Genomic DNA, 24,952 nt, shown 5'->3' with positions numbered 1-24,952 from the left:
TTATTTCTTAAAATAAGTGTATTTGTTCTTAGAGTTAGGAAGAAAAAGAGAAAATGTTGCCAATGGAACAAGACAATTTACATTTGCAATAAGAAAACACAATTGCATTGTCTTATTTCAAGTGCATTTTATCTAATTATCTTATTTTAAGAGTAAAAATACTCATTCCATTGGCAAACTATCTCATTTACTTGCTCACATTGAGGGTAAATACACTTAATTTTAGTAATGTTTTACTTATTTCTAGATCGTTTTTACAGTGTAACCCTTAACCATTTGGGGCTGTGGGTGGCTTCTATCTTAATTGCACTACAAAACAATCAAGATATAAGCAAAAATGTCTGAAATTAAGTGTATTTAGCTGTAATTTGAGCAGGTAAATTAGATAATTTGCCAATGGAATGAGTATTTTTACTCTTAAAATAAGATAATTAGATAATACGCACTTGAAATAAAAACAATGCAATTGTTTTTTCTTATTTTAAATGTAAATTGTCTTGTTTGTGTGGCAAAGTGTCTCACTTACCTCCTTAATTCAAGAACAAATGCACTTATTTTAACACATAATGACTTGGTTGATTTCAATTTTTTGCAGTGCTTAATTACCTACTGAAATTAGGAATAGGTACACTTGATTTAAGAAAATTTTACGTATTTCTAGATCATTTTCGCAGTGCAGGTTAGGATACACTGCAAAACAGTGACGTGCGGTCAGGGGAGGCAGGTGAGGCAGTGCCTCACCAGCCATCATGGAAAGAAAGAAAATATATAATCATAAAGTAATTTAAATTGTTATATTCATCCGGTGGTTTGTACTAAAAAATATTAATTTTTCATGTAGCTTCACCAATTTCGATTTTTATTTGTTCAAAATCGCTGAATTTTCTTATTTTCCCATTCAAATGCTTGGAAGCGATGCCGGTGAGGCAGCAGCGAGCTCTGCCTCACCTTGGATTGCGCAACCCCTGGCTCTGCGCTGGCTGCAAAGCGGAGAGAGCATGTTGCTGTACGGCGTCAATAAAATGGTTTAAACAAATGTAATATGTGAACTTATTTCTAATAATTTGGCTTATGTATATAATGTACAGAGCTTTTTGTCACCAACTGTGTTTGTGTAACGTGTTTCGTGTAATGAGCGATTATAAACGGCAGAGAACAAGTTCGAGGTGAGGCAGGCAGTTCTCTTGCCTCATGGCAGGGGGTGCTCAAGAGACTGAAAACATAAGGCAGGAACAGGACGGATCAAGGAAGGCTTTCTTCCCTGGCAGTGATCTCCATTGAGACAGAGAGACTTTTAAAACTGAAGGAAGATAAGGAGGACTTCTATTCATTTATAAGTAAAGGTAAGACAGTAATAACATTTATTTTGTTTTGTTTTTTAAGGAAATGTGTGTTTTGTGAGCTACAGTTTGTATGTGTAAGGATGCAGAAGTGAAACATAACCTGTAAACTGCTGTCAATCTATGCATCTATTTGCAAATCTGATTCTGATGACGTCAGTGCCTCACCAGCTATGAACCTCACCGCACGTCACTGCTGCAAAAACTAGAAAAAAGTAAAAATGTCTTAAATTAAGTGTATCTACACTTAATTTGAGCAGGTAAATAAGATAATTTGTCAATACAATAAGTATATTTACTCTTAAAATAAGATAATTAGATAATATGCACTTGAAATAAGACAATGCAATAGTTTTTTCTTATTTTAAATGTAAATTGTCTTGTTTGATTGGCATTTACCTCCTCAATTCAAGAGAAAAAGCACTTTAAGAAAAAATTACTTACTGAGATTTACATTTTTTGCAGTGTGTGTTTGTCTATGTTTGAAACTCATGTTATTAAATCACTGATTAACTCGTTGAGTTTCCAAACTAAATGAGTTGTAGTTGTAGAAGTGTGCCTGCAAAGTTCAATACGGCCAAATCCGTTCCAATGTCGATTTTTTGGGGTTGCATCCCTTAGGAATTCCAAAAAAAGAAGAAAAACAATCAACTGGACTTTGTTTCCAAGTTTGAAGATGTTTCGCTTCCCATCCAGGAAGCTTTTTCAATTCAAAATGTCAGAAATAGCGTTTAGTTCGATATATATTCCATTTTTGTGTTCTTTTTATTTTTGATTGTATTTGAGTTCTTAGATATTTCCTGTTTGCCCTCTTGTGTCAGTCTCCTTTTCTCCCTTCTTGCCTCCTCTGTTCCCACCTGCTCCAAATCGGCTAATTGGCCTGGTCTTTGTTATTTTTAGACTTTTGTGGATTTATGTTTTTGGAGTTTTACTTTTGTTTAACTTTTTTTATTGTTCGATATATATTATTTATAAAAAACAGGTCAAATCGCCATACGCTTCAAAAAACTTCGAAAAATAAGTAATTAAATAGTTTTTTTGTACATGACTAAAGGGATACATGCCTGTTTAGGTAGTTTAAAGATTACTTTTCGTACAAATACGTACGGCCTAGTGTTTAGGGCATTGAGATTGGAATCCCGAGGTTCTGATTTGGAGCCCCACTCCCACAGACTGCCACTGTGGATCCCTGAGCGAAGACCCTTTACCCCTCACTGCTCCCCAGGCTCCGCACAATGGCAGCCCACTGCTCCCTAAGTGGATGGGTTAAATACACAAGTTTGTTGTTACTTGTGACGGTGGAATGACAATAAAAAGCTGAAAAAAACCCAAAAAACAACCAATAGCGGACGATAAAGTGAATCTTTATTTTCAACCTTCTTGGAAAGACAGTGTTGTTGATGCACTGGCTGAGGTTGGCAAAGAAATGAAAGATCACAAGATGCGATCCAGCACTACCATCCATGTTTACCTCCATAAACACGGAAACGAGCACGCTCGCTTGTGACATCACTGAGTCCTCTACTGCGCATGCGGGACGCTGAAGTTGTATGAATGCAGTTCAGACTGGAGATCACATACAAGTGGGATATACTTGGAAATAGGACCATGCAAAAGAATCGGATTTTATAATAAAAAACGAATTGAGGATCAATGCCTGCAGTGTGAACGCAGCCTGTAAAAGAACACTGGAAAAAATAGAAATCTAGATAAGTCATTTTTTCTTAAAATAAGTGCATTTGTTCTTAGATTGAGGAGGTAAAAGAGACATTTTGCCAATGAAACAAGACAATTTACATTTAAAATAAGAAAACTCAATTGCATTGTCTTATTCCAAGTGCATATTATCTAATTATCTTATTTTAAGAGTAAAAATACACATTCCATTGGCAAATTATTCTCAAATTAAGGAAAAATACACTTAATTTAAGACATTTTTGACTATTTCTAGATCGTTTTTCCAGTGAAGGTTTGATCACTGCAAAAAACATCTAGAAATAAGTTAAAAAAAATTTAAATTAAGTGTATTTAGCCTTAATTTGAGCAGGTAAATAAGATGATTTGCCAATGGAATTAGTATTTTTACTCTTAAAATAAGATAATTAGATAATGTGCACTTGAAATAAGACAAAGCAATTGTTTCTTTCTTATTTTAAATGTAAATTGTCTTGTTCCATTGGCAAAGTGTCTCAATTACCTCCTCAATTCAAGAAAAAATTCACTTAATTTGAGCAAAAATTACTTATTTAGATTTCCATTTTTCTCCAGTGATTGATTGCTGATCCCCATTAGTTTACTATGCTCTTACACCGGAAAAACGATCTATAAATAAGTAAAAAATCCTTAAATTAAGTGCATTTACCCTTATTTTAAATAGGTAAATGAGATATGCTATGCTATATTTAAATTGCAGCATATCCATATTTTTCTGGATGGATGGAAAAAGAATCTACAAATAAATAAAAATTTCTTAAATTAAGTGTATTTACTCTTAATTTGAGTAGGTAAATTAGGTAGTTTGCCAATGGAATGAGTATTTTTACTTTTAAAATAAGATAATTAGATAACATGCACTTGAAATAAGACAATGTAATTGTCTTTTCTTATTTTAAGTGTAAATTGTCTTGTTCCATTGGCAAAATGTCGCTTTTACCTCCTTAATCCAAGAACAAATGCACTTATTTTAAGAAAAAATGACTTATTTAGATTTCCATTTTTTCCAGTGATTGATTGCTGATCCACATTAGTTTACTATGCTCTTAGACAGAGAGATAGTGAATTAAATCTGGATTAGAAGCATTTTTCTTCTCTGGAGAAAAGCGGATGCCCCGTCTGTCTACCAGCATAAATCAAGGTCTCTACTGGATGCCAGCATTAAACTGGGAAATATTTCACAGGCATCATAAAGAGACCGATAGAGAATCTATTATCACCATCCATCAAACCTTGACATAGAAACCATTCAGCTTCTTTTGCCTTTTCTGTGTTACTCTCATAAAACTCTGCTTATTTCTGCACATGATGCTTAAATAAACGGCACCGTTATAGTCGATTATTCTCTCTCTGCATGGAAAACACAATCAAACATCCATATCTCCGCTAAGCGAACAGAAAACATTTCTCTATAACTTTAAAACTCAGATGTGAAAGAAAGATGACCGGGACAAATCTGAGGCCCAAACATTAGAGCCGGTTGGTTTGTTAATGACATGAAACGCAAATCCTTTTTTTTTTTTTTTCTTTCTGTGTGACCTTTTAAAAACCAAATCCTATAAAGATATTCAAAGACTAAAGCTCATCAGAGCAATGATATCCACCATTTCTAACAGTTCAAAGAGAATTTCTACAGTAGAGGCAGATCAAAGACTGAGTTCATCAAAAGAAAAATGGAGGCCGACTGTCTGATTGTAGAGCCACTTTTTCAGTATTTGGAAAATTTAAAATAAAAACGGTTGATGGAAAAGTACCAAAATAAAGAAACTGAAGGGAAATGAGGAGAATTAGAAAGAAGAAATTAATAAAAACCTGAGTTAAGTCCAAACAAAGTCAAAGACAAACATTACAGCAGGGGCGGAGCTAGATGGGGGGCCATGGCCACCCTTAATCAATCCTTTGCCCCCCACCTACAATTGTTTCCCTTTAATTCAGACGGTGGAAGCAGTACTACTTTTAAGTGGAATGTTCTAACTTATTCAACATTTTAATTTTCCATATATTAACAGTTATTTGACAACAAAAACACTTTTATTAATTATTCACATCTATATACTAACATAAAAAGATACAGAATTGATGCTCTTTTCAGAAAATGATGTCTTTGGAAATCCTTTAGGAGTCTTCAGTGAAATCAGAGATAAATAACAGACTTTAATAATAAGTAATCAATTTAATGAGATATATATAGATTTAAATATGTTTTTTTTGCAGAACGATTATTGAAAAAAGTAGGTAATGATTAAGATGTTCGGCCCAGGACTCAAACTTGAAAGAATTTTGTCCTCTACGCCTTTAATTTAGACACGGATGTTTAAATTAGGGATGTCCCGATCAGCATTTTAGGCCTCCAATCCTTATCCGATCTTTTAACCTCAAATCCGATCCGATATTTTCTCTTTAGTAGTGAAATTGATAAAACTCAAATATATTTTGAGCAAGTAACTCAACTTTTTATTAGACTAATATTTGCTCAAAAAGCATTACTATTATTATTTTAAATGCAATGAATTAAAGATCTTACCCAGAATTACAGTATCATCAAATAGAAATTGCTATCCAAGATCCACCTTTAGCTTATAAGTGATTAATATAGGCTGCCATAAAGTCAATAAAAATAAAGTGCACTGACCAATGAGCAAATTTAAAATGCCCTCGCTCATCTTAAATGTGGCGTTGACAGATTGACAAATAGTCACAATTCAGTAAATGAATTTGAAACATGTCAATCCAACTTAAAAAGTAAGTAAACAGAATTAAATCAAATGAATTCAAAACTTTAGGAGTGCAACTTAAAAGTAGCAGGATCACTGAAACATTAAAATCATTAAGATCGTTCTTGAGTCATGAACAAACACGTACGTAGCTCTAAAAACAACTAAACAACCAAACATGAATACTTAGTTATAATAACCACAATGCTCTTTCCAGTTATGCCTCACTCACATATCTTAATTAGTCAAGTTGTCACTAGCAATAAATTCGACCAACCTTTCTGTGATCTTCTTTGCTCTAATATTTCCGTCGGAGTATTTGTCTCTCCTCATAACGTCCAGCGTTTGATGCTTTGCTTTATTAACTTTTCCTTCTGCAGCTTTACAAAACAATTCATACACATTGTCATGTTTTGTCCTCAAATGACGAATCAAGTTCATGGTGTTAAATGTAGCTCTGCGGCTATGTCCTCTTGAAATTGCCATGTTGCAGACATTGCAAGTAGCTTTAGGACAGTCTTCACTGGCGACAGTAAAATGCTTCCACACTCTGACATGATTGCTTTGCACAACTACCGTCAACCGTAACTAGCGGGTACTTTACGGCAGTTGCCGACTAGTCAGGTAATGTAGCCGATCTCCGATCACGGGAAAATAGGAAAAGATCGGGCCGATCCGATCTCGAGATCCGGACATCCCTAGTTTAAATATATGCGTCTATTTGTGAGAAAAGGCTGCACACTGAAAAAACGATCTAGAAATAAGTAAAAATGTCTTAACTTAAGTGTATTTCTCCTGAATTTAAGTAGGTAAATGTCATAGTTGGCCAATGGAATGAGTAATTTTACTCTTAAAATTAGATAATTAGATAATATGCACTTGAAATAAGACAATGCAATTTTGCTTTCTTATTCTAAGTCTAAATTGTCTTGTTCCATTGGCAAAATGTCTCTTTTACCTCCTATATCCAAGAACAAATGCACTCATTTAAAGAAAAGATGACTTATCTACACTCACCGCCCACTTTATTAGGTACACCTGTCCAACTGCTCGTTAACACTTAATTTCTAAGCAGCCAATCACATGGCAGCAACTCAGTGCATTTAGGCATGTAGACATGGTCAAGACAATCTCCTGCAGTTCAAAGCGAGCATCAGTATGGGGAAGAAAGGTGATTTGAGTGACTTTGAACGTGGCATGATTGTTGGTGCCAGAAGGGCTGGTCTGAGTATTTCAGAAACTGCTGATCTACTGGGATTTTCACGCACAACCATCTCTAGGGTTTACAGAGAATGGTCCGAAAAAGAAAAACATCCAGTGAGCGGCTGTTCTGTGGGCGGAAATGCCTTGTTGATGCCAGAGGTCAGAGGAGAATGGCCAGACTGGTTGGAGCTGATAGAAGGGCAACAGTGACTCAAATAACCACCCGTTACAACCAAGGTGGGCAGAAGAGCATCTCTGAACGCACAGTACGTCCAACTTTGAGGCAGATGGGCTACAGCAGCAGAAGACCACACCGGGTGCCACTCCTTTCAGCTAAGAACAGGAAACTGAGGCTAGAATTTGCACAAGCTCATCGAAATGGGACAATAGAAGATTGGAAAAACGTTGCCTGGTCTGATGAGTCTCGATTTCTGCTGCGACATTCGGATGGTAGGGTCAGAATTTGGCGTCTACAACATGAAAGCATGGATCCATCCTGCCTTGTATAAACGGTTCAGGCTGGTGGTGGTGGTGTCATGGTGTGGGGAATATTTTCTTGGCACTCTTTGGGCCCCTTGGTACCAATTGAGCATCGTTGCAACGCCACAGCCTACCTGAGTATTGTTGCTGACCATGTCCATCCCTTTATGACCACAATGTACCCAACTTCTGATGGCTACTTTCAGCAGGATAATGCGCCATGTCATAAAGCTGGAATCATCTCAGACTGGTTTCTTGAACATGACAATGAGTTCACTGTACTCAAATGGCCTCCACAGTCACCAGATCTCAATCCAATAGAGCATCTTTGGGATGTGGTGGAACGGGAGATTCGCATCATGGATGTGCAGCCGACAAATCTGCGGCAACTGTGTGATGCCATCATGTCAATATGGACCAAACTCCCTGAGGAATGCTTCCAGCACCTTGTTGAATCTATGCCACCAAGAATTGAGGCAGTTCTGAAGGCAAAAGGGGGTCCAACCCGTTACGAGCATGGGGTACCTAATAAAGTGGCCAGTGAGTGTAGATTTCGATTATTTCCAGTGCAGGAAAGTATAGATTTTATTTATATATAAAATATAGATGTTGTGGTTGTTCATTTTTCTTTTTGGGACATTGTAGATTGACCCGGACTTTCTGGTATCCGCTTTCGGCCACCCCTCAGTGCACATTGGTTATTGCCTGGCCACCCTTATTAACATAGATATGCAGGCGCAGTAATACAGTCGGCCAAAGTGTTTTTTTTTTTTGTTCTTTCTGATCCTCTCACCATGTAATGAGCCCTGCAGCCACAGCCGACCAGGTGACGCAGCAGGAGTTTGGCTTCTTGCTTTCCTCGTCTTCGTCTTTGCGACAGAAGCACAGGCAGCTCAGGTAGACGGCCAAACATAGGAGGTTGAGTCCGAGTCCTGCTGCCGCCACGCAGCCCAGGAAAATGAGAGACTGTAAAGGGAGAGAAGAGGAGAAAATGATTCAAAGGTGCACAGGTGGTTAGGGAGCCACTGAGGGATTCAGGGAACCGCCCGTTTCCGCTCATGTTAATATTTCTTTGTTTTTTTCCTCAGATAAAATATTGCTTTATGTGTGAAACGATTATGTAAGTTTATTATCTAAGCATCACAGGCATCCATTGCTTGCAGAGCCGAGCAATTCCTCTGGATATTCCTACAGATGCAGCATGTATGCCTGATTTGGATTTTAAAAGGTTTTTGGACTCCCTGTCCCAGCCTTGATATTTTTTAAATGGTTTTTATTCTGTGTTTTGTACGGAAGAGGATTAGGGCCACTGGGAAAAAAAAAAAATTAACTGATTTTTTAATTTTATTTCAGTTAAAGTCAGAACTCCGAGATTAAAGTCAGAATTCTGAGAAAAAAGTCAGATTTCTGAGATTAAAGTCAGAATTTTGAGAAAAAAGTCAGATTTCTGAGATTAAAGTCAGAATTTTGAGAAAAAAGTCGGAATTCTGAGAAAAAAGTCAGAATTCTGAGAAAAAAGTCGGAATTCCGAGATTAAAGTCAGAATTCTGAGAAAAAAGTCAAATTTCTGAGATTAAAGTCAGAATTTTGAGAAAAAAGTCGGAATTCTGAGAAAAAAGTCAGAATTCTGAGAAAAAAGTAAGAATTCCGAGATTAAAGTCAGAATTCTGAGAAAAAAGTCAGAATTCCGAGATTAAAGTCAGAATTTTGAGAAAAAAGTCGGAATTCCGAGAAAAAAGTCAGAATTTTGAGAAAAAAGTCGGAATTCTGAGAAAAAAGTCAGAATTCCGAGATTAAAGTCAGAATTCTGAGAAAAAAGTCAGAATTCCGAGATTAGGGTCAGAATTTTGAGAAAAAAGTCAGAATTCCGAGATTAAAGTCAGAATTCTGAGAAAAAAAGTCAGAATTCCGAGATTAAAGTCAGAATTTTGAGAAAAAAGTCGGAATTCCGAGAAAAAAGTCAGAATTTTGAGAAAAAAGTCGGAATTCTGAGAAAAAAGTCAGAATTCCGAGATTAAAGTCAGAATTCTGAGAAAAAAGTCAGAATTCCGAGATTAGGGTCAGAATTTTGAGAAAAAAGTCAGAATCCCGAGATTAAAGTCAGAATTCTGAGAAAAAAGTCAGAATTCCGAGATTAAAGTCAGAATTTTGAGAAAAAAGTCAGAATTCCGAGATTAAAGTCAGAATTCTGAGAAAAAAAGTCAGAATTCCGAGATTAAAGTCAGAATTTTGAGAAAAAAGTCGGAATTCCGAGAAAAAAGTCAGAATTTTGAGAAAAAAGTCGGAATTCTGAGAAAAAAGTCAGAATTCCGAGATTAAAGTCAGAATTCTGAGAAAAAAGTCAGAATTCCGAGATTAGGGTCAGAATTTTGAGAAAAAAGTCAGAATCCCGAGATTAAAGTCAGAATTCTGAGAAAAAAGTCAGAATTCCGAGATTAAAGTCAGAATTTTGAGAAAAAAGTCGGAATTCTGAGAAAAAAGTCGGAATTCTGACTTTTTTCCCTGAAATAAAATAAAAAAATCAGTTAACTTTTTTTTTTCCAGTGGCCCTAATCCTCTTCCGTAGTTTTGACTTTGTTTCTGCCATTGTGTTTTTATTTTCTGTATGGTGACCAAGAGTGTCCAGAAAGGCACCTTTGAAATTAAATGTATTATTATTATTATTACTATCATTAAAATAAAAAATGGAAAAGGTTGGTCGTCAAAAATATTTTAGACTTTATAAAAGGCCAATTTCCCTGTTTCTAAATGCCCGCAAGGCGTCAATAGGCTGAGCGGAAACAAAAAAACGTCACTTCCCAAAAACTTCAATCTCTTAGTACTCGTGTAAATCATCTTATTTACCTACTTCGTTTGAGTAGGTAAATAACTTAATTAATTTAGGTAGGTAAATAAATTCATTTAAGTCATTTTTACTCATTTGCCTTGTTTTTGCAGTGTAAAAATGTTGAAAGTCACAATCTTTACCTTTATAAAGTCAGTAAAGTCATAAAGTCAGTGTGATCAGGGATTGGTGGACGCGTTTCCAGTTTGGGCTTCAATAAGGAAGCACTGAGCTCATTTTTTAGTCCACCTCTTTGAAGTGGTGCTCAAAGTCTCAAAATAAAACAATGTTCTCAGCCCATTTCCTGAAGTAATTTCATCATAATCACTGGTGGCGATGCTAACAATCCCACATGCATTCTGGCCTTCCGCTAGAAAACCAAACCTGCCTTTACATCCACTTCATCTCAACGTTAAATTAATCCAAACCTTCCGAGTGTAGTGACCAAAATAGCACAGATTTTCAAAGAATTCCTCATTAATCGGTGAGCAGATGGTCTTCTTTAGGCCCCGGGCTCTTGGTTTTCGTTTTGAACACTCCCTCTTCCATTTCGCTTTGTCTGATATCCTTGTGATGCACGGCCGTCTGCTCTGTTTCCCAGACTGTGCCAATGGAAACCATGAAAAAAAAAAAAAAAAGTCTGCAGGATTATTTCAGATTCTAAAAAGTGTCAGATAAACTGCAACCTAAAGTAAATCCAATAATACCAAAAACCAAGACACTTAAGACACTTTATGTTAAGCAAAACTTTTAATTTATTGAACTTTGACAAAAATGCACTGAAATAATTCCTCCATAAAGAGAATTTCAGGGTCTGAATTTCAGGTCTGTCTGTTCCATATTGTTATGTGCAGATAAAAATATAAAAATAACTAAATAGAAGGTCGATTTTCTCATATCTATGGATTTATTTCCCTCCATTTGATTTTTAACTGATGGTTGATAAACATAATATAACATGAAATAAAATAAAAATGGAAAAAAACACAATCACATTAATAGAATAAAGTTTAAGGAATGCATTATCTTCTTGGGCCCGTAATTCATTTGCATATCGTTGACTTTGTGTTTTTTTTGGGAGGGAGGGGGGCAATGGGAAGGAGGCTGCAATAGGTGGCGCTATTGTTAAGATCAGAATCTCTAAAGAGAAAGACATGCTGTCAAAAACTAAACCCTGGGAAATAGACAATTTGAGGGTAACCAGCAGATTAAACTGCATCTGGCTCAGCTGCAAACATCAATATCATACAAACTGTCTTCATAAGGTTGAAACAAAGTGCTGCTGGAAACATAAATCCATTTTCCATCACGCTTATTCCTGCTGGGGTAGAGAGGGGTGCTGGTGCCCATCTACAGCTGTCTACAGGTGAGATGCGGGGTCCACCCTGGACAGGTCTCCAGTCCATCGCAGGGCCACACAGAGACAAACAACCATTCACACCTAAGGAGAATTTAGAGAAGCTAATTAACCTAACAGTGAATTTTTTGGACTCTAAGAGGAAGCCGGAGTACCCGGAGAGAACCCATGCATGCTCAGGGAGAACAAGTAAACTCCATGCAGAAAGACCTCGGGCAGCAGTGATGGGACTAACGGCGTTGAAAGTAACGAGTAATCTAACTAATTACTTTGACTGTAACTATAGCGCAGTTACCATTGCAGACACCCCGTTACTGCGCGTTACTCAGGTCGCACAATGAACCTTTTTTCATGATAGGACTCGTGCGCGCCTTGTCATGAGAGAGGGGAGGAGGAGATTGGCTGATGTATAGTGAGATTCCGTCTGTCAGTTGGGTAGGTGGGTGTTTCTGCTGGCGGGTGTTAACGTACAGCACACACAGAGAGATGGAGAGTGAGGAGGACTCCTGCAGCAAAACAGCGTTTTCCACATGGAAATACCGGTGTTACGTTGAAATCAGATACGGTTTCCCCTGCATCTCCACACAGCGCAGGCGGCACGATTCACCGCGCAAGCGACAGGAAACGCGCATGCTCGCTAAAGGCGTGTAACAGTCGCCCTGTGCTCGCGCCACAGGAGAACTATGGAGAGCGTGAACGATCAAATGATAGCCTATATGGAGAAAGAGAGAAAGATGGATGGATGGATGGATGGATGGATGGATGGATGGATGGATGGATGGATGGATACTCTGCCTTTTCAACCTACTGTATTTTTTATTTTAAACATTATTTGATGGCCTTTGTGGCAGGGATGGAGATCCATATTTCATGTCACACACAGAGTATAGATCTAGATAGATAGATAGATAGATGTTGCAGCATCTATAACAACCCAAACACACAGGATTTCAGAATTAGACATCCCCAGTTATTAATTTCATATACTCACCAGATCTGAATGCCCTGTTAAAAAACTTCACATGGCGTTCCCCCCCTGATGTCATTTACGTTGAGTTGCAATAAATGCTAAACTCTCTGCAGGTTCTTGTCTTTGTCGTCCGCTCTATTCAGCTGGCTTTGGAAACACACGGCGAGAAGGTGGGGGCTGGGTGGTGAGGGTTACGGGGGCGAGAAACGCAAAAGTAACGCAATAGTTACTTTTACTAGTAACTAGTTACTTTTATTGTGGAGTAACTCAGCTAGTAACTCAGTTACTTTTTGGGAGACGTAACTAGTAACTATAACTAATTACTTTTTCAAAGTAACGTAGGGAGGGAATCGAACTGAAAACCTTCTTGCTGAAAGGCGGCAGTGCTACTCACTGCATCACTGTTCAGCCCCTGCTGCAAACAATAAACCTAAATTCAAATACCTAATATAAATATATATATATATATATATATATATATATATATATATATATATATATATATATATATATATATATAATTAAAGCAAAAGACCTACAGGAAATAAAAATACAATAAAACCAGTGAAAACCTAAGCCTTGCTATATAAAAAGGTTTCGAGATGTTTTAAAAATAGTCAGTAAAGGCAATGAGAGTTTAACACCGCCTCTGTACAATTCTATTTTTGGTTTGGTTAAAGATTCAAATCATAAACAGGAAACGGAAGAATTACATCATCCTGAGTTTCAAAGTTAGCGTCGCTGCACTCTGTGAACTCCCAGCATGTTACTGATGACAACAAGAACACAGCGAACAGTGAAGCAGTTTTAAAAACCGATAGAAGGTTGTTTTTTTTGTCTTTATCGCTTTTATTGCTGGATCTCCATGTACTCCTAATTCCCCCCCCACCGAAGCGGGGGATCGCGTTAATCCGGTGATAAGAGCCGTCCAGCAGGGGCCCATCATTATGTGGAAGAAGTTTGAACTGAACCACTAACTTTAGGTTTTTAGCTCAACTCTTCCTTAGAGCTAAATAAAAAAAAAAAAAAAAATCCACTGGACTTTGTTTCCAAGTTTGAAGACATTTCGCTTCCCATCCAGGAAACTGTCTCCTTGAACCCCAGTGGGTCTCAGCAGATGGCCGCTCACACTGAGCCTGGTTCAATGGGAGTTTTTCCTCTCCACTGTCGCTACAAGCATGCTTAGCTCAATGAGTCGATGCAATCAACTGGTTTTCCTTGGATAGAAAACTATGAATCAATTTGACTGGATGATCCGGTGAACTGTAAAGTGTTGTGTTGTGAATCGGCGCTATATAAATAAACTAGATTGAATTGAAATTTTCAATTGAAAATGTCAGAAATAGCGTTTAGTTCCAGATTTTATCCAGCAGCCCAATAAAGCCTGGTTTTTGTTGAGAAAACATGCAAATAGAAACGGATGAACGGGTCCCCCCCTTTGTTAGCCTGTAATGCCCCATACCTGTCTATGTCTCTGAAAGGGGGTCGTTAGAGGGAATTGTTGGCCTGGCTGAATAGGAGAGGTCTTCTGTTCTCCTGTAAAGAGGTTGGAGCTGCAATGATAGCAGGAAGAAATCAACTCTATCGCTTGTAGGTTTTTGAAAGTTGAAATCTTAGAACTAAATTTTAGCAGAATACTGTGAACCCGTAATATGAGCAGTTAAATAAGAGGATTTGCTAATGGAATGAGCAATTTCACTATTGAAATAAGGTAATTAACACATAATTAATGCAAATTAAGATAAAATGCACTTGAAATAAGATGATGAAAGTGTTTTTTCTTATTTTAAATGTAAATTGTCTTGTTCCATTGGCAAAATGTCTCTTTTATCTTCTCAATCCAAGAAAAAATGCACTTATTTTAAGAAAAAATTACTTAAGTTTAAAACTTTTTGCAGTGTGTGCAAACATACACTGCAAAAACGAGCTAGAAGTAAGTACAAATTTCTTAAATTAAGTGTCTTCACCCTTAATTTGAGTAGGTAAATTAGATAATTTGCCAATGGAATGAGGATTTTTACTCTTAAAATAAGATAATTAGATAATATGCACTTCAAATAAGAGAATTCAACTGTGTTTTCTTATTTTAAGTGTAAAATGTCTTGTTCCATTGGCAAAATGTCTCTTTTATCTTCTCAATTCAAGAAAAAATGCACTTATTTTAAGAAAAAATTACTTATCTAGATTTAGATTTTTTGCAGTGTAGGCCAGTTTTAGAGAACAGCTAAATATTGACCTAAAATAAATGATTGTATATCAGATTAAAACTTTGCTCATAGTTGCTTTAATATGTTTCTACTCACACTTCTTGCAGCCTGAATACAAACTGAACACATAAGCTGCAAGTTTTAGCCTCAGTTTAAGCGATTAGAGAGTGAAGGTGGCAAATGCTGAGACACAAAGACTCCAGGTCTCATAATTGAATGTCTGGGTTTGGAAATGTTGAAAGATGAATGTTTTGAATGATGAAATTTTAAGGCATAACCAGAGTGTGAGTGAAAGGAGCACAGCGAGTGAAAAGAAGACGCGGGGCTTTCTGGAATAATATGATTGTCAGACAGAGGGGGTTGGGTCTGAGGTGCTTGGATTATTTGGAAGAAGCAAATAAGTATGTGTTTGTGTGCGGGGGGGAAGGGGCTCGGAGGGGCCCCTGGGTTACTGTCATACTACGCTGAATCCCTCAAATCGAAGACAAATGATGAGTGAAAGAGCAAATTAGCAGAGTTGATCTGAAATAGACGGCATGTGACTGGCGGGGTTAAGTGACCAGGCTTGTGTCTTGTGATCTGTCTTCATCAGGCAGCGCTCTAAAACTGCAGGATGGTACTGATCAGAAAATATACGATAACACACTGCAAAAACAATCTAAAAATGAGTAAAAATGTCTTAAATTTACCGTATTTACCATGAATTTCAGCTGGTAAATAAGATTATCTGCCAACGGAACGAGTAATTTTACTCTTGAAATAAGATAATTAGATAATATGCACTTGAAATAACACAATATCATTGTTTTTTTCTTATTTCACACTGCAAAAACAATCTAAAAATGAGTAAAAATGTCTTAAATTGACCGTATTTACCATTAATTTCAGCTGGTACACTGGAAAAAATTAAGGTCTAGATGAGTCATTTTTTCTTAAAATAAGTGTATTTATTTTTTATTTGAGGAGATAAGAGACATTTTGCCAATGGAACAAGACAATTTACATTTAAAATAAGAAAACACAAGTGCATTGTCTTATTTTAAGTGCATTTTATCTAAATATCTTATTTTAAGAGTAAAATACTCATTTCATTGGCAAACTATCTCATTTACCTACTCAAATTAAGGATAAATACACTTGATTTAAGAGATTTTTACTTATTTCTAGATCTTTTTTGCATTGTAAATAAGATATTCTGCCAACGGAACGAGTAATTTTACTCTTAAAATAAGATAATTAGATAATACACTGCAAAAAATCTAAATCTAGATAAGTCATTTTTTCTTAAAATAAGTGCATTTGTTCTTGAATTGAGAAGATAAAAGAGACATTTTGCCAATGGAACAAGACAATTTACACTTAAAATAAGAAAACACAATTGCATCGTCTTATTTCAAGTTCATATTATCTAATTATCTTATTTTAAGAATAAAATTACTCATTCCATTGGCAAACTATCTCATTTACCTACTCAAATTAAGGGTAAATACACTTAATTTAAGAAATTTTATATTATTTCTAGATCGTTTTTGCAGTGTATGCACTTAAAATAACACAATATAATTATTTTTTCTTATTTTATATGTAAATTATCTTGTTCCATTGGCAAAATGTCTCACTTATCTCCTTAATTCAAGAAAAAAATTCACTTATTTTAAGGAAAAAATGACTTATTGAGATTTACATTATTTGCAGCGCAAAAACCATGGACACAATAAACCACACTGGAAAAACGATCTAGAAATAAGTCAAAATATCTCAAATTACATGCATTTAAGCTTAATTTGAGTAGGTAAATGAGATAGTTTGCCAATGGAATGAATGATTTTACTCTTAAAATAAGATATTTAAATAAAATGCACTTGAGATAAGACAATGCGATTGTGTTTTCTTATTTTAAGTGTAAATTGTCTTGTTCTATTGGCAAAAAGTCTCTTTTTCCTCCTCAATTCAAGAAAAAATTCACTTATTTTAAGAGATAATGGCTTATCTAGATATAGATTTTTTTCCAGTGCAATAAAGGTTTGGAAATAAAAAGCAATTTAAAACCTTTTGGATAATAATCCAAAAATCAAAGACTAGTTAAAATCTTATACAGGATTATAAAAAAGAAAAACACAGAACCAAGTTCTTCCCTCTTAGTTGTTCCTGCTGTTTGTTCCAGAGCTAAAATAATAGCCTCTGAATTATGGAGAGCCCGTTCAGTGAAAGGATGCACATAGCGGCTGCACATGGTCAAACACATGCACTTACACACCAAACCATCGCCTCCAACCAGGACTCCAACCTTCCATTAAGTAAAAAAAAAAAAAACACATTGTTTATCTTTTACCGACTTGAGAGCAAAACAAGGTTCTGGAAAAGTCTGGAAAAGCTCTCACACTGCAAACAATTGAAATCTGAATAAATCTTTTTTTAACTTAAAATATTTGCATTTATTCTCTGATTAAGGAGGTAAGGTAGACATTTTACCAATAGAACAAAACAATTTACTTTTAAAATAGGAAAAAAACAATTGCATTGTTTTATCTCAAATCCATATTACCTATTTATTTTATTATTACACTGGAAAAATGTAAACCTAGATAAGTCATTTTTTTTCTTAAAATAAGTACATTTGTTCTTGGATTGAGGAGGAAAAAATAGACATTTTACCAATATAACAAAACAATTTACTTTTAAAATAAGAAAAAACAATTGCATTGTTTTATTTCAAGTGCATTTTATCTCACTATATTATTTTACACTAGAAAAACTATCTAGAAATAAGTAAAAATGTCTTAAATTAAGTGTATTTATCCTTAATTTGAGTAGGTAAATGAGATAGTTTGCCAATGAAATTAGTATTTTTACTCTTAAAATAAGATAATTAGTTAAAATGCACTTGCAATAAAGCAATGCAACTGTGTTTTCTTATTTTAAATGTAAATTGTCTTGTTCCATTGGCAAAATGTCTCTTTTACCTCCTCAATCCAAGAACAAATACACTTATTTTAAGGAAAAATTACTCATCTAGATATAGATTTTTTTCAGTGTAAGAGTAAAAATACTATTTCAATTAGCAAACTATCTCATTTACCTGTTAAAATTCAGGGTAAATACGCTTAAGACATTTTTATTTTTAACTTCTAGATCGTTTTTCCAGCGTAAACGTAAAAATACTCATTCCATTGGCAGATCATTGGCAAAAACGATTTCTCACATTAAGTCTATTTCCCCTAAATATGAGTAGGTAAATAACATCATCTGCCCATGGAATTAGTATTTTTACTTTTAAAATAAGACAATTAGCTAGTATGCACTTGAAATAAGACAATGCAAATGTTTTTTCTTATTTTAAATGTAAATTGTCTTGTTTGTGTGGCAAAGTGTCTCACTTACCTCCTTAATTCAAGAACAAATGCACTTATTTTAACATATAATGACTTAGATTAACATTTTTTGCAGTGCTTATTTACCTACTGAAATTAAGAATAAGTACGCTTGATTTAAGAAAATTTTACTTATTTCTATATATTTTTTACAGTGTAGGATAGGATAAATTTGGTGTATCTAAATTAAATTTGAGCAGGTTTATAAGATAATTTGCCAATACTATAAGTACATTTACTCTTAAAATAAAATAATTAGAGAAAATGCACTGGAAATAAGACAATGCAATAGTTTTTTTTTTATAATTCGAATTGTCTTTTTACATCTGAGTGTCTATTCAAAACATGCACTTATTTTAAGAAAAAAATGACTAATTTAGATTACATTTGTTGCAGGAAATTAGTTTGAATTTTCAAGTTTTACTCTGTTCCATCATGTACACTGCAAAAACGATCTAGAAATAAGTAAAAATGTCTTAAATTAAGTGTATTTACACTTAATTTGAGTAGGTAAATGAGATAGTTTGCCAATGGAATGAGTATTTTTACTCTTAAAATAAGAAAATTAGATAATATGCACTTAAAACAAGAAAATGCAATTGTGTTTTCTTATTTTAAGTGTAAATTGTCTTGTTCCATTGGCAAAATGTCTCTTTTACCTCCTCAATTCAAGAACAAATGCACTTATTTTAAGAAAAAATTACTTATCTAGATTTATATTTTTTGCAGTGTAAATAGATCAATCTGTCTGTTAACTGTCTGCAAACGCTAAAATTCTGCGTTTAACATGAAAAAAGTCGAAAAAACAACTTTGAATTTTCCAAATTTGAGAAATAATCTTATGAAAAAAAAGTATTTTTGAATCAGGAAACCAAAGTTCCTCTTATACCGAATTGAACTGAAGGGTCAGACCACAGAACGCCAACTCAAGTCAGACTGAGCAGCTTCCCCATTGAAGCTTTGCACGTTATCAATCCTGCCTTTATTAGATTGAGAGGATCTACGTTCCTCTTTCTCTTTGTTCCGTCTCTGCAGTCAGAGTGGGGGGGGGGGGGGGGGCGCAAAACGCTGGAGGCAACAACACAGGAAAGACAGGAAGGAAGACACAGCCGAGTGTGAGACAGATCTGGGCGGCCTTTAAAGGGGGCTGTGCTGACATCATTACTGGGGGGGGAGGGATTATGTGTGTTATGGTGGTGAATCTGAGACAGTAGAAAGAATGAAGACAGCTAGTTACACAAAGACGCTGCAGGGTGCTTCAGAGACGTGTATGTATAATGCAAAGAGACGCAGCAAAATCATCCAAACGGCATCCTCGAACCCACTCCCATTCTCTTAGTGCTCGGCCCACTTTCCCTGCTGTTACAATCCTGCTGGGGAGACTTTGCCCTGGGGGGGAAATGTTGCATAATACTAGGATTCTCCTTTAGTGCGGAGCAAATGAGTGAAATAAAAATGAATTTAAGTGCATGGCAACACCGCTATGTTCTCCTTCAACAATGCGGCCTGAACGGCTCATTTAAAAAAGAAACCACATCTAATTATGCTTGAAAAAATATATAAATACATACATACATACTCTGTGTTGCCCCAACTTGTTTCTCACCACATACCAAAATAAACAGTTTTTCAAGATAATGGAAAGTTAAATTTGACACTTTTACCATTAGTTATAAAACTAAGGAAATGAAATCTAAGGAAGTTTTCATCCAGAATTGTAGAAAAATGTTCCTTTAATAGGGGAGAGCAGTAAAACTTTTTTTTTCTGCATTACTTTTACTTTTATACTTTAAGTAGTTTTAAAAATGGTACTTTTACACTTTACTGGAGTATAAAAACTGAAGTTGATCCTCTAACTTCTACCAGAGTGTCTTTAAACAGAAGGATTTATACTTCTACTGGAGTAAGAAACATGAGTACTTTTGACGACTCTGTTCATTACAAGTTTTTTAAACCAAATCACTGTGTCTGCTCTGCCTTCCCAATACCACATCCTGGTAATTTTGTGCTGCTGCCATCAACACCTTTGTTTCTAGATGTTGGGGCTTGGCCTGTTTTCCAGTGTAGTCCTGTTTCTCTGACTGTGACTAACTGGATGTGCTCTCTTCATCCTCTGACATGGGAGCTGGCTCGGAGCTCGTCTGCCTGGCTGTGTGTTTCCTGGACGGGGCCGCTTTTTACAGTTGCTTTTTGTATCTATGCTTCTTTTTCTATGTCTGCTTCTGTCTCCTTGAACCCCAGTGGGCCTCAGCAGAAGGGAGTTTTTCCTCTCCACTGTCGCTACAAGCATGCTTAGTGTGAGGGATTGCTGAAGAGTCAATGAGTCGATGCAATCAACTGGTTTTCCTTAGATAGAAAACTTTGAGTCAATTTGACTGTATGATCTGATGAACTGTAAAGTGCCTTGAGATGGCATGTGTTGTGAATTCACGCTATAGAAATAAACTGAATTGAATTGAATTTTGTCACAGTTTATTCCTGCAGGGATTTGTACGGAAGAGGATTAGGGCCACTGAAAAAAAAAAAAGTTAACTGATTTTTTAATTTTATTTCAGTTTAGTATGGGAAAAAAGTCAGAATTCTGAGATTAAAGTCAGAATTCTGGGAAAAAAAGTCAGAATTCTGAGATTAAAGTCAGAATTCTGAGAAAAAGTCAGAATTCTGGGAAAAAAGTCAGAATTCTGAGATTAAAGTCAGAATTCTGGGAAAAAAAGTCAGAATTCTGAGATTAAAGTCAGAATTCTGAGAAAAAGTCAGAATTCTAAGAAAAAAGTCTGAATTCTGAGATTAAAGTCAGAATTCTAAGAAAAAAGTCAGAATTCTGAGAAAAAAATCAGAATTCTAAGAAAAAAGTCTGAATTCTGAGATTAAAGTCTGAATTCTGAGATTAAAGTCAGAATTCTGGGAAAAAAGTCAGAATTCTGAGATTAAAGTCAGAATTCTGAGAAAAAGTCAGAATTCTAAGAAAAAAGTCAGAATTCTGAGATTAAAGTCAGAATTCTGAGATTAAAGTCAGAATTCTGAGAAAAAAATCAGAATTCTAAGAAAAAAGTCAGAATTCTGAGATTAAAGTCAGAATTCTAAGAAAAAAGTCAGAATTCTGAGATTAAAGTCAGAATTCTAAGAAAAAAGTCAGAATTCTGAGATTAAAGTCAGAATTCTGAGATTAAAGTCAGAATTCTGAGAAAAAAATCAGAATTCTAAGAAAAAAGTCAGAATTCTGAGATTAAAGTCAGAATTCTAAGAAAAAAGTCAGAATTCTAAGAAAAAAGTCAGAATTCTGAGATTAAAGTCAGAATTCTAAGAAAAAAGTCAGAATTCTGAGATTAAAGTCAGAATTCTAAGAAAAAAGTCTGAATTCTGAGAAAAAAGTCAGAATTCTGAGAAAAAGTCAGAATTCTGAGATTAAAGTCAGAATTCTAAGAAAAAAGTCTGAATTCTGAGATTAAAGTCAGAATTCTAAGAAAAAAGTCAGAATTCTGAGAAAAAAATCTGAATTCTAAGAAAAAAGTCTGAATTCTGAGATTAAAGTCAGAATTCTGAGATTAAAGTCAGAATTCTAAGAAAAAAGTCTGAATTCTGAGAAAAAAGTCAGAATTCTGAGAAAAAGTCAGAATTCTAAGAAAAAAGTCTGAATTCTGAGATTAAAGTCAGAATTCTAAGAAAAAAGTCAGAATTCTGAGAAAAAAATCTGAATTCTGAGATTAAAGTCAGAATTCTAAGAAAAAAGTCAGAATTCTAAGAAAAAAGTCAGAATTCTGAGATTAAAGTCAGAATTCTGAGAAAAAGTCAGAATTCTAAGAAAAAAGTCTGAATTCTGAGATTAAAGTCAGAATTCTAAGAAAAAAGTCAGAATTCTGAGATTAAAGTCAGAATTCTGAGAAAAAGTCAGAATTCTAAGAAAAAAGTCTGAATTCTGAGATTAAAGTCAGAATTCTAAGAAAAAAGTCAGAATTCTGAGATTAAAGTCAGAATTCTGAGAAAAAGTCAGAATTCTAAGAAAAAAGTCAGAATTCTGAGAAAAAAATCTGAATTCTAAGAAAAAAGTCTGAATTCTGAGATTAAAGTCAGAATTCTGAGATTAAAGTCAGAATTCTGAGAAAAAGTCAGAATTCTAAGAAAAAAGTCTGAATTCTGAGATTAAAGTCAGAATTCTGAGATTAAAGTCAGAATTCTGAGAAAAAAATCAGAATTCTAAGAAAAAAGTCAGAATTCCGAGATTAAAGTCAGAATTCTGAGATTAAAGTCAGAATTCTAAGAAAAAAGTCAGAATTCTGAGATTAAAGTCAGAATTCTGACTTTTTTCCCATGTTAAACTGATATAAAATGTAAAAATCAGTTAACTTTTTGTTTTGTTTTTCAGTGGCCCTAATCCTCTTCTGTAGGGGAGGGCCGTTTGATGCTGAGACAAACCCAGATTGGTCAGTTGCTGACGAGCCTCTAAGACTGATCCAGTGATTGTTGGGAGAAACAGTGAGGCTGAGAAATGCCATGCAGGATGCAGCATCCGTGGGGAAGAATAAAAACAGTATGCAAACTAGAATTTTAAAACATATGGTGTGTTTTGGTAAAAACAAAAAAACAAAACACACAATATCACTATCCCTGCAAACTGAAACCAAAAGTCATTTTCCCCTCTGAAATAAAAAGAGGTCCGACTTGAAAAGAAGATGGATGCAAATGAAAAACACATTTCTCTTTATGTATATAAAAAAAAAAATATCATTTTGCACTTTGTGGTTTTTATATAAAAATACTTGAGTCTGAAAATGGGAGAAAATTCAAGAGATTTAAAAGCCTTTGCCAAGCATATGAAGAAAATATCCATCATGCATTGCAAGGAATTTAAATCTAAATAAGCCTTTTTTCTTGAAATCTGTGCGTTTTTTTCTTGGATTGAGCAGGTGAGTCACAAGACAATTTACACTTACATTAAAAAAACAAACATAAGAGCAGCGTCTGATTTCAGGTGTATAATATCTCATTATCTTATTTTAAGGGTATAAATGATCATTCCATTAGCAGATTATCATATTTTCCTACTCAAATTAGGGATAAATACACTTATTCTAAGACATTTTTACTAATTTTCAGAACTTTTTGCAGTGTGCACCCTGAGGTTTTTAACTGAAACAGCTTTTTTATTTAATGTTGATCATTTGCAGTACATAAGCTAATCACTGTAACAGATCCTCACACCAAGGCCATCCATCAAACTGACTGTTTGCATAGATTAACCTGTGTGAAGAGAATTAACCAGTGTGCAGAAAACCTGGTAAACAAAAGCAAAAAAAATGAAGAAACACACACATAAATAAGACAATAACGAGTCAGCACCGACCCGAGTCCAAAAGGGAAACCCGACGGCATCTTTAATCCCCCAAAGACACATCAGAGGCCTGATGAAAGCCGGGGGGAGAGTGAAGGCACAGATGGGACGGTGAGATAAATGGAGAGTGATCCTGTAATGCCCTCTTACAATGCCATCAGTAACATATGACAACACTAACGTATTCATCCACACACATCTAAAGCACTTAACCGAAAGGGAACCTATTTTTCCTCAAATAATATGCAGCAAAGAATAACCCATACATAAATTATAATAAATCAGAGGACAGGTCTTTATATGCCTCCTAAATGGAAACGCTGGTGATAAAATCTTGACAATGTTACAACAGAAATGAAAGTTTTCCATTTATTTCTTAAACAAAATAAAGCATTTACTAGATTTCTCCTGTGGAACCAGCTACCAGTTTTAGTCCGTGAGGCAGACACTAGGGGTGGGTATTGCCAAAGAAGTCATGATTCGATTCGAATCACGATTCACAGGCCACAATGCGATTCTACCACGATGCATCACGATACTTGAATTATTGCGATGCATTGCGATACCTTCACTGAACACTGTTAGAAAAAAATACAGCCATTACTAGTGGCTGACTAGCTGAGTATGATCTGGGTTGTGTCTTCCAATTGGTTTTGTTTTTAAAACCAAAATGCTTCCAAACATCGGATTTGAAATATGATGGAGCTGGACGAAGTTTCTCAATCTCCTCCATGTTTTGTTTTTGAATGACTCGTCGCAGTATCCTGCGGCCGGAAATGTTTGTGACACAAGGCGTCAACACATCCGCAGCGACATCTGCTGGACTGGAAGTTGTATTACACTTGTTTTTGGCTGATGTTCGCCAACCATTCATGCAATTTTATTTATTAATTTTTTTAAATTAATAATCGATACTTGGCGTCAAGAATCGATGCAGTAGATCATGAAAATTAGAATCACGATGCATCATCGTGACGATTATTTTGCACACCCCTAGCAGACACCCTGTCTACTGTTAAGGCTAGGCTTAAAACTTTCCTTTTTGATAAAGCTTCTAGTTAGAGTGGCTCAGGTTATCCTGAGCTATCTCTATAGTTCTGCTGCTATAGGCTTAGACTGCTGGAGGACATAGGGACCCCTTTTTCATCATTCTGCTTCATTCTATCTCTATTCTCCCACTCTGCAGAATCTGTTAGTTCAATCTCGAACGTTCTGCTCTCTCTGCTTTTTCTCATAGTAGCTTCATCTGGTCTGTTCCTGTTTGGCTGTGACTCCATCCTGGAGAGAAATATCAGCTGTGCTGCTGCCATCAACACCTTTGTTTCTAGATGTTGGGGGTTGGCCTGTTTTCCAGTGTAGTCCTGTTTCTCTGACTGTGACTAACTGGATGTGCTCTCTTCATCCTCGGACATGGGAGCTGGCTTGGAGCTCGTCTGCCTGGCTG

At 35.5% G+C, this 24,952-nt stretch overlaps 1 protein-coding gene across 2 annotated transcripts in view; it reads right to left on the bottom strand.

Annotated features, from left to right (window-relative positions):
* ttyh2 (tweety family member 2) overlaps positions 1-24,952 on the bottom strand; it is a 153,274-nt gene that overhangs the window by 101,986 nt on the left and 26,336 nt on the right. For both annotated transcript variants that reach the window (XM_038299282.1, XM_038299283.1), the window contains exon 2: positions 8,244-8,416. In XM_038299282.1, coding sequence (XP_038155210.1) covers positions 8,244-8,416 — 173 coding nt within the window. The remainder of the gene's footprint in view (positions 1-8,243; positions 8,417-24,952) is intronic.

This window comes from Cyprinodon tularosa, unplaced genomic scaffold, assembly GCF_016077235.1.
Source record: "Cyprinodon tularosa strain WSP-4 unplaced genomic scaffold, ASM1607723v1 ctg422, whole genome shotgun sequence".
Classification (NCBI taxonomy): domain Eukaryota; kingdom Metazoa; phylum Chordata; class Actinopteri; order Cyprinodontiformes; family Cyprinodontidae; genus Cyprinodon; species Cyprinodon tularosa.
This window is presented reverse-complemented; position numbering and strand designations above follow the sequence as displayed.